Source organism: Hippocampus comes, unplaced genomic scaffold (genome assembly GCF_001891065.2).
Source record: "Hippocampus comes isolate QL1 unplaced genomic scaffold, H_comes_QL1_v1.1 scaffold393, whole genome shotgun sequence".
Classification (NCBI taxonomy): Eukaryota; Metazoa; Chordata; class Actinopteri; order Syngnathiformes; family Syngnathidae; genus Hippocampus; species Hippocampus comes.
The window spans coordinates 103,850-114,268 of record NW_017805831.1 but is presented as its reverse complement, the minus strand read 5'-3'; the positions used below and the strand labels follow the sequence as shown (position 1 = coordinate 114,268).

Sequence of the window (10,419 nt, the reverse complement as noted above, 5' to 3'; positions counted from 1 at the left end):
CGGCAGCGATTGCCAACGCGGGCACACGGTTGACGTGGGGGCTATTTGGACCCGACTGATCAAACCAGAGCCCAAAAATTGTTAGGATTGAAACCGGACCCAAGAAAGCAAAGCAAGGGACGTTGGGCGCGCACCTCTGTTAGCGTCTTGAGCTACAAAGGTAACGGGGGAAAAAAATCCTCGGGATATGTGTGTGTGTGTGTGTGTGCGCGTGTACTCCCTGGTGATTGCGCAATACATGCCAAGTCCCCCACAGTCCAAGCAAATTGACATGCTCGGCTGGTTGGCTGCTGCAGTGTGACTGACAGCTGCCAGGGGAGCTTCACCCAATCAGCTTCCAGTGTCATTAAACGCCACAACTGTGCACCAATAAAAACTGATTAAAGGTACAATAGTCAAGTGCCGTGTGTGTGTGTGTGTGTGTGTGTGCGCGCGCATGCATCTGTCTGTCCATCATCAGGGAAATCAGACTTTTTAGCGTGTTTATCTGCTCAGCCAAATGCCTCCCTCGACATTCATCGAGTGCCGGTCATTAGCATTGTGCTCGCATAGCATCCATGGAGGCGCTTGCATGTGTGTGTGACTGAGGATACGTGAAGGACAACATTAGTCTTTGTCTTTGCCCCCCCCACACCCCCATGAAGCCTGCTTTGAAACTTTTGGTTTTGGTTTCAATCCACAAACACATTTGGAAGCTACCAAAATAAAAGTCAAGATTGCATTACCTTTAGTGGCCACACGGACGCAGTCAATCTTTGTCTCCTGTGAGAGAACACACACACACACACACACACACACACACACACACACACACAGGTTGTAAACAGAATGGACAGAAGGAAAATGGCTGTGGCTCAGCCTGTGGCATTTAACAGTCAACACACACACACCGCAGACACACACACACACGCACACACACACACACACACACAAACAAACGCACTGACACGGTGACTGGGTGCAAAGTGAGATGGAACATCTTGTGTCTTTCTGGTTTTAACAAACAGATGACAAATTAACCAGTAGAGCTCATGCATATTCATGCCCACACGCACATTCGCTACGGCATGCGCTACGGGAGTGTGTGTGTGTGTGTGTGTGTGTGTGTGTGTGTGTGTGTGTGTGTGTGTGTGTGTGTGTGTGTCTGCGGTGTGGTGACAGTGAAAAGCTCTCCAGTCGCTGCATAATTCAACACACACACATACACACCCCAATTAAACCTCCAAGCGTCAATAATTAACACACACATAACACAATAACATCTTGTGTGTGTGTGTGTGTGTGTGTGTGTGTAGTAAACAATTATCTCTCTCTCTCTTTCTCTCTCTCACACACACACAAACACACAAACTAGCAGGAGCTGCTCTCCAATCCAAGTGTGTGTGTGTGTGTGTGTGTGTGTGTTTTTCGAGGTTTATGCCTTTATGGGGACCAGATGGAGTCGAAGTTAAGGGCTCACATGAGTGTGTGTGTGCGTGTGTGTATACCCCGTTAGCACTGCTGACTGCCTGGTAGTAGATGGCGTAACTCTTGTGAGGCAGTAGAGGAACATTCCAGAATCCTCCATATGTGTTGTTATCACCTAGGCAGCAACACACCACAGCATCTTCATCGTTCTCTTGATTCCAACCACCATCATCCTCATCCTCAAATCGAGCATCATCATCATCATCATGTTCATCACTGTCACCATCACATCATCACATCTTCGTCCTCCTCAACATCCCCGCCGCCATCGCTCTGCTCATTGAATTGTCGCCGTGGTCCTCACCGACGCAAAATGGCGTGGGCTTGTTGATGTGGCTCACAGCGAGCTCGGCGCTAAAGTAGTAGTGCGAGTTGAGCTGCGTGGAGTTCATGAAGTGGACGGGCACAGGATAGCAGCGTAAGATTTCAGCAGTGCCCCTCGTCTGCCTGCGGGGGCGCTCCTCCTCCACCACCACCTGGTACTTGCTGCGCGCACACACACACACACACACACACACACACACACACACACACACACACACACACAAATTAGCTTTAGCGGTCAGCTAGTTAGCTAGCGGACGGTTCACTGCTGCGCTCATTTGCTCTCTGTTCACAAACGCACACAAAAAAAAAAACGTCACTTTTTGATTTTTTTCGGATGACATCATCATTGGGGTCACGGGCATGCCGGAGCCCGTCGAGACAAGGTACGCCCAGAAGGGGTCGCCAGCCAATGGCAGTCCACAATGAGACGAACAAGCGGTCGCCCGCTCGGGACAACTTCGATGAATCAGGCACGCGTGTTTTTCGAACGCCACCTCTTGAAAAACAACTTGTTTGTGTGACGGAAAAACTTTGGAGTGGAGTTTTGCACTTAAATCGCACGAGCGCGTGCTGAAATATTGAACGGCATCAATCTTCCACTTTATTAAGTTTTCATGAGAAAAGCATGAAAGATTTAAAGGACATGTTGACAAGATCAAAGTGTCATTTGAATTATTTGACAATGAGATGGCTCTGCACGCGTACGTCTGCGCGCGCACGATGAAAAATGACAGAAATGCTCGCACGCGCGAGGCTTGAAATGTACTTTGGACCTTTTTCGGAGCCAGTTTGCTCATCGGCCGCTCCATTTGAGGAGCAACTTTGGAAAGCAACCGTTCGTAGGCCGACGGCCCCCGGGACAATGGAGACCAAAACACCCGGCTTCCTTTTTGATCAATTCAACCGTTTTGACTTCTTCACGTCACATTGCGAATGGCGGCGAACTGTATTTTCTTGTACAGAAACATTTCCAGTCGGGTCATGTCAAACACAGCAAAAATAAATGTCATGTGTTTCCAAATGCGTCGTATGCTCCTTTAGCGACGCTAAATGCAAAAAATATTAAAAAAATCAAGAAAAAGATGAAGAATTCTCAAAAGTCAAACTCAGCACTCTGTCGTGAAAAGGCTGAAAGCAAAGAAATAATGCGAGTGACATGGTACGTCTTCAAGACACTCCATGAATATCTTTTGAAGCTTGCAATTTCTTTCCATTTGGTTCCATCCTTCCGGATTTCGCCGCAGTTTAGCCGTCGGGCCTAACTTGTGCTCCAGACAATGGGCTCGCTATTGGAACTGTATCGTCTCCTCTTGAACACCGTTCCGGACAGAGTTTGTGAGGAAAGTCTCCTCCGTCTCCAGAAGCGCTTCATTCCAATGTGCGACGACTTCGTGTCACGCGACGGTTAGCTTGGCAATTAGCGAGGCTTCTCCGTATTCTCTCCATCATCCCTCGCTGAGAGCGAGACGCGTCCGAATCGTAGCTTTTTCGCCGCACGCCCGGAGGCGACCGCGTCCCGACTCGGGAGCGACCGCGCAACACGTTTGGCCGCAGCAGCAGCTCGCCGGCAGAAGCGCTTTACTAGCGGATCCCGCGCGTCCCGGCCTTGAAAGCTTTTCGGGACTGCCGCTATGGAAAATTTCCGTTTGGTCTTTTGATCAGGCGCAAATTGTCACTCAGCAAGCGCCGGGCCAAAGCGCTTCTTTCAAGCCGTGCGACGTGCGCGTGCGCGTTTGCAGTTGCCGTTGCTTTTGTTTCTCGCGACATGGCCGCTCGTTGCCATCGGGCACGCACGCGATCATACGCTGACGAAAGGCGGGAATCGCATCGGTGCCACAAAGGCGCGGGCGCACGACCAAAGGAATGCCCGTTGGTGTGCGTTTCACCTGACTGGGGCGCCGCGGCCGCGCGCCGGCCGGAGCAGGACGCTGACGGTGGCGTCGCTTTGGTTGATCGGCGGCTGTCGCTCGTACGTCGGCATGACGGGAGCTGCGAGTGCGAGGAAGAAGCGAGGAGGTGAGATCGCCGGCGAGCGTGCGGGATTCGGATCGGCAGAGCCGCCGCCCCCACCCGAGATCTTGGTGGCGAACCGCGCGACGGCAGGCGGCCCGAAGCCTTTGGCGGTGGCCGCTCTTATTGTGAAGGAGTAGGTGGAGCCCGGGAAGAGGCCGTCGAACGTGTGAGCGGTCTCGTTGGCCGCCTTCAGGACCTTCCCGCTCTGATTGCTCAGGTCCACGTCCGAGTCGAACGAGCTCAGGGCTTTGAAGGAGACCTGGCGGGAGGAAGCGCACGCGTCACTTCCCGTTGGAGGTTTTTCCGAAAGCGCCCGCCGCCGACCCACCTCGTAGTGGCGGATCCGTCCGTACGTTTGCAGCGGCGGCGCCCAGCTGAGCCGGATGTGCTGCTCGTAGCTGCTGCCCCCGATGGACGCCGGCGGAACTGCTCCGGGAACTGCCGAGGCATTCGAGCTAGCGTTAGCGTGAGCGCGAGCGTGAGGGGAGCCCTCGACCGCGAGCGAGCGAGCTCGCGGCCGGTTGGCCTATCGGCTGTGAAGCAGGTTGGCCGGTTAGCCCGTCGAATCACGTCGTACCGTCCTCGTCCGTCAGCACCAGCAGCTCCTCGCTCTCCTTGCGTCCTTCGGGGTTGCTGAGGATAAGCTTGATGCTAACGTTGGTGAAGGGCGTGAGGTCGCGCAGGACGTGCTGCGGCGCCGCGCCCCGCGCCTCGTACGCCGCTTCTTGCCGCTCCTCGGCCTCGGCCGCCCCCGCCGGGCGGTGGCGGTACTGCAGCGTCAGATTGTAGCGGTGACAGCGTGTCACGCTGTAGCCCAACGAGTCCCAGCGTAGCGTCACTTCTTTGGAGCGCACCGACGCCACCTGCAGGCCGCCACAACCGTGCAGTGGCTCTGATGCGCGCGCGCGCACACACACACACACACGCACACACACACACACACACACAAAGTGATTTTGTTGGGCAATAGCCATTTCATATTTTTGTATTCGCATGTTCATGGAAAAAAAATCAAGTTGTTTGCTCGTTTTTGCTGAATACTTGAGTGATATATTTTCGGAAGCCTACTTTTCATTTGGACCGACTAACAAGTCCAACTTGCGAGCACCGTCTCCACCTCTGATCACGTCCAAAGCACTCGAGACTTTTTCAGGGCGTTTCCCGGAACGGTCTGCTGAATGTTGTTTGTTTGCCAGTTGGAGGACCCCGTCACTAGTTGCTCTTGACGGGGTCTTGCTTGCTACATTGGACTGCTTGCTGGATTTCAACTGTGTTGCGTGTTTCAACTTTGGCCTTCAAAGAAGCAACGGAATCGTCATCTTCGAGATTCTCCGACAAACATGCAAATGTGCGCCTTGATGTTTATATTTAGGGTTGCTTTTCTTTCTTCTTACATGCCAGTGCGCTGCTTTGGGCATGCACACGTGCACACACGCAAGCAGGCCCGCACGCGCCCGCCCGCACACACACACACACACACACACACACACACACAGACAAAAGCACACGCACAAGATGGGAATAAAGGGCTCAAGGAGGGATTACCAAGGATCACGTGACTCATAAACCCTTAACACAATCTCATACATCTGACTATTTCCCTCAAACACGCGCGCGCGCGTGTGTGTGTGTGTGTGTGTGTGTGTGTCACTCCACAATTTGAGTTTGACATTTAAATCAAATGATGAGAAAGAGACGGCTGCTCCTGTCATCGTTTTTTTTCAAGTGAAAAGTCAATCAAGCCCTTCATCTTCAGACCACTTCCTGTTGTCCTCACACATGCGCACACACACACACAGAAGCAGAGGGGTTTTTTGTGTGTGTGTGTGTGTGTGTGTGTAAGACAGCTGTGTGTCTTTTGTGCGCGTCGAGCACGTGGCTTCCTGTCACCAAGCTAATTAGCGTGCTATTCACTCGCCTGTGCAGCTGCTAGCGCGTCACCTTCATTACCTTCATCATGATCCCCCCTCCTGCTCATCAACAGCCTCAGCCTCATCTTCATCGTCTTCAACACTTGTTGCTGATGCCATGCGAGAGCATCGTCTTGTTTGCACTCACTAACGAGCTCGGCTAAGCACACACGCACACGCGCGCACACACACACACAGAGCATCCCAATGCCTCACAGTGCAGAGGTATCATATCGGGTTCAATTCCGGCTCCGACCTTCCTGTGTGGAGCTTGCATGTTCTCGCCGGGCCCGCGTGGGTTTTCTCTGGGTACTCCACTTTCCACATACCAAAAACATGCATGGCAGGCTGATTGAACACTCCAAATTTTCCCGCGGTGTGAGTGTGAGCGCGGATGGTTGTCGGTCTCTGTGTGCCCTGCCATTCGCTAGCAACCGGTTCAGGGTGTCCCCCCCCTACTGCCCAAAGATGGCTGGGATAGGCTCCAGCATGCCCGCGACCCTCGTGAGAATAAAAGCGGAATATATACAGTGTGTATGTATATCTCCTCAGAAAAGCATCCACGCACATACGCATGCAGACAGGCCTAGATGAGGCCGGGCTAGAGTGAGTGATGTGAAGTAAGTTAAAATAAAGTATGATGAGAAGCGATGCGTAAAAGGTTGCAAATCCAAGTCATAAAAGTCGAGAAGAAGAAGAAGAAATATAAGCGAGAAAGAAAAAAGGTCTAAAAAGCTTTCAAATGTTTGCTGGCCGAGTTGAGCGTAAAAATGTGACGTGAAAAAAAGAATGACAGTGAAATATTGATATGAGATATTCTAAAAGCCTCGACAAACAGCACACACACTTTAATGGATGTCAACAGCCGCGCGCCTGCGCCCGCGCGCACCGGTCCGTGCGCGCGGGCGCAGGCGCGCTCCCTTTTGAAAGGGCTTCGACTGTTTTACTTTGAAATGACTCACTGACTTCCCACACAATTCTCAGCTCATTTGCATTCCACTTCTACACACGCGCACCAACGCGCGCGCACGCGCACCAGCTGATTTCGCCCTTGTTTACTTACGGATGCTAACTTGGGCGTCATTGTGAGCCCTTCCTCAAGTGGCGTTCTTGTCTGTTCTTCCGTCCGTGTGATCTCGTCACCTTCCCCCACCGGTTGTGGTGGGAATTTTTTTCCCCTCTCCCGCTAAAGGGCAGGTCTAAAAAAATCACTTCAAAATGTATTGGGGAAAAAAAACAGAAAAGAAAAGAAAAATGCTGGAGGGGCTCAAGAGGGGCTCGACAGATTTCTGACAGGGCTTGCGCAACCCGAACGCGGCGTCGTGCCGTCTCTGGGCCCAAGCCAAGTCTGTTTCACGCATTCAACGGGAACACACGCAAGACCACAAACGATGATCATGTTCAAGCAAATCAAAAAGAAGAAAAAGCAGAAAGAGAAGAACCAAGAGCTGTGGCGTCGCACTGAGTCGCCTCACTGGGCTCTAAGTCACAAAGCTTGTATGATGGACACCCTGATTCATTATTTAAGACACACACACGCACACACACACGGATTGTATAATTGATGTGCAGTAATATGAATAAATAAAAGTCACTTGATGACAGCTGAATGTTATCAGAGCGTAAATCATCACGCTGAGTGTGTGTGTAAGGGCCCCCAATTGTCAATTGCGCACGCACACACACACACACACACACACACACACACACACACACACACACACACACACAGACAAATTCACTCCCAAAGGTGAATTTGTTTATGGTGTGTGTGTGTGTGTGTGTGTGTGTGTGTGTTGGGCTAACAAGGAAACAGCCATCAAATTTGTGCAACAGCTTGACAACATTTTGTATGGAGAGCCCTTTGCATATGCGTGTGTGCTAATAAATAACAACAGAATGGGGTTTTAAAAGATCAACAACAATAATCATAGCCTCAACCAGACATACAAGTACAATACCTCATTTGTTTTACAAACACACACACACACACACACACACACACACACACACACACACACACACACACACACATATACACACACACGCACACTTGCTGAAGTGTGCACTGCAGCCATTAGCGGCTAACGAGCGCAGCGCTAGCACTGCCTCATGCGGCCCTGCATTTGAACGATCTGGCAGATAAGCGTGAGCCACCTGACAAGCTGTGCTAACTTGCCACTAATCAGCGACGACCGCGGCTTGCCGCTAATCGTGCCAACGGCGTGACGCAGACGACGCAAATGCAGATATGGGCCTTCGTGCTTCCCATGCTTCGCGCCGGCCGTTCTTCCCTTGAACGCTGCCGCAATATTTCTGGTTGGAATTTTACGGCTCGCTAAAATGGATTCATTCAAATGTACGTGCGTCTTGCGCTGCGACTAATGATGGCTTTCATCATCAGTTGATTCGATTTGAATCTGCTAAAAAAAAAAAATCTTTTTTCCCCCCAATTTGTATTCTTTCAAATGAGCGGGGCAGACGATCCACGGCCACGAACGGACGATGATTCCATCCTCGGCCGAGCGAGCGCGTGATTAGCGGCTAGCTAACGCGTGGCGCTCACCTGCACATTTGGTGCGAGCGCGCAGCGGCGGCCCGGGGTTTCCCGTGCCGCCCTCCAGGGGCCGGGTGAGCAGCACGCTGATGTGGTACTCGGTATCGGGGTCCAGGTGGCCGATTTTGTGGGTGGCCTTGTCCACCGGCGTCGTGTCGATCAACATGCCCGTCGCCGTGCGGTACTCCACCTGAGCGCCAAACGCACGCACGTGTTGTCAGGACGCCGCCGGGACGCAACACCCCGATCGCGGATAGGAAGACGCCACACGTCGTAGCTGACTGCCGTATTAGTCGGGGCAAGTTGCTCTTCAAAGGCAATCACGCGGGGACAAGGAGTCAGAAAGGGTTTCTTTCTCAACCGAGGTTACTTTTTGCTGTCAATACACAACGGCCCCCCCCCAAAAAAATGTGCAAGGTGAGTCCCAGTTCCAGCGGCGACGGCGGCTCACCTCGCGCTCCACGATAGGACCGTCGCCATTGATGGAGTTGGCGTTGAGTTGGATCCACAGGTAGGTGGCGCCCACCGCCGTCAGCTGAGGGGGGGCGATGGGCACGGGGGGCTCTGAGGGACACACAAGACCCAGGTGAGTCGCACGCGCACATGCGCTGTCTCGCAACGAGGGAAAGGAAGGAAGAAGTTGAAGACATAATTAATATTTGTGACCTTCGGCAACATGCGGCAGACCTGGAATTTATTACCCACAATCCCCGCTGGTGCTGCTCTACTTCCTCTTGACCCACTTCACTCGCGCGCGCACACACACACGCACACACACGCACACACACACACACACACACACACACACACACACACACACACACACACAGTTGTGCGTGAGTCCGATGGTGTTTGAGTGACAGTTCAATCAGCTTTGAACAGCTCTGGATTGTAGATGTGTGTGTGTGTGTGTGTGTGTGTGGGGGGGGGTCATTCATGTGACCAACAGTGACCCCTTACCTGTCTCACAGAGACACACACACACACGTGCGCACACATACAAGCACGCCCCAAGAGAATTCTTACGCTTGACAGTGAGGTCGGCGTAGGAGGACACGCCCACTCCGTGCCCCGATTGGCCGATGCAGCGGTAGCGGCCGGAGTCTTCTTTGCTGGTGTTGTCCACGTGAAAGGTCGCCACGTAACGGCGCGAGTTCACCGGCTTGGTTTCCGTGGCAAGGGTGCGACGGCCACTCGCGCCCTGATGTGCACATGAGACATGTATGTGCTGCTCGTCATCCTCATCTCCATCATAACGCGCAGCAGGAGCATCGGCGCGCGGAGCATTATCATGACATCATCCTCATCATCAACATTACCATCAACAGCGGCAGGATCACCTTTTTCACAATCACGCATGGAAAAACCAGCACCGGATTTGTGGGAGCGCGCGACTAAAACGTGTTCAACTAACACATATCATTTGTTTCTTTTTTCGGAAAACACGGGAACATTCCTTTGAGCCCATTTTCATCATGAAAGGATCTTTTTTTCCGTGCATGATCATCACCATCATCATCATCACCATCATGTGACCTACCTGCAGGAGGAGGTGGACGTCGTTGCGAGGGCGACCGCTCACCGTGCACGCAAAGATGGCCGCCTGGCCCGCATTCACTTCCACGCCTTTGATGTGCAGGAAGTGAGGTGCGCTCGCTGAAAAGGCAAACGCGTAGCGGCTCTTAACCCGTGCGGTGAAAGTCACGTTCAAGCTTGAAGATGAAATCCGATTGGGCTAACGCTAACGACATTCATTCGAACGACGCAAAAGTGAAACGTGTTCAAACCGACGAATGAAGGCAAGAGGAGGAGGCGGAGCCTCGTGTACTTACCGCACTGGTGTCCCTGCAGTGATAGGTCTTTGATGGCCACGCCCCCTGCGTACCCACCGCTGACTGCCTCAAACGCCACCTGTCAATCAAGCGGTCAACGCCGTCACTCGAGCGGCATCCGGAGAGGGGGTGCGCCGGCGGGCGCGTTGTCGCATCGAGTCTGTCTGTCTGAGTCAAAGGGTCGCTTGACCGCGGAGCGGTCGCCAGACAGACGGACGACCCATTCACGCCGTCACGCAGACGGAAGCGCTCGAGCCAGGCCAAGCGATCGGTGTCGCGTCACTAACTTGTTACGTGCAGGGGGAGCGCCCCC

At 52.8% G+C, this 10,419-nt stretch overlaps 1 protein-coding gene across 15 annotated transcripts in view; it reads right to left on the bottom strand.

Annotated features, from left to right (window-relative positions):
- LOC109526308 (receptor-type tyrosine-protein phosphatase mu-like) overlaps positions 1–10,419 on the bottom strand; it is a 41,113-nt gene that overhangs the window by 17,562 nt on the left and 13,132 nt on the right. For 13 of the 15 annotated variants that reach the window (XM_019887502.1, XM_019887511.1, XM_019887505.1 and 10 more), the window contains exons 5-16: positions 10,107–10,185; positions 9,815–9,930; positions 9,301–9,475; positions 8,726–8,838; positions 8,284–8,464; positions 4,385–4,699; positions 4,136–4,245; positions 3,865–4,066; positions 3,681–3,783; positions 1,772–1,953; positions 1,488–1,582; positions 726–762 (exon numbers count right to left, since the gene is read on the bottom strand). In XM_019887502.1, coding sequence (XP_019743061.1) covers positions 726–762; positions 1,488–1,582; positions 1,772–1,953; positions 3,681–3,783; positions 3,865–4,066; positions 4,136–4,245; positions 4,385–4,699; positions 8,284–8,464; positions 8,726–8,838; positions 9,301–9,475; positions 9,815–9,930; positions 10,107–10,185 — 1,708 coding nt within the window. The remainder of the gene's footprint in view (positions 1–725; positions 763–1,487; positions 1,583–1,771; positions 1,954–3,680; positions 3,784–3,864; positions 4,067–4,135; positions 4,246–4,384; positions 4,700–8,283; positions 8,465–8,725; positions 8,839–9,300; positions 9,476–9,814; positions 9,931–10,106; positions 10,186–10,419) is intronic. The other 2 variants (XM_019887503.1, XM_019887510.1) reach the window with 1 other exon arrangement.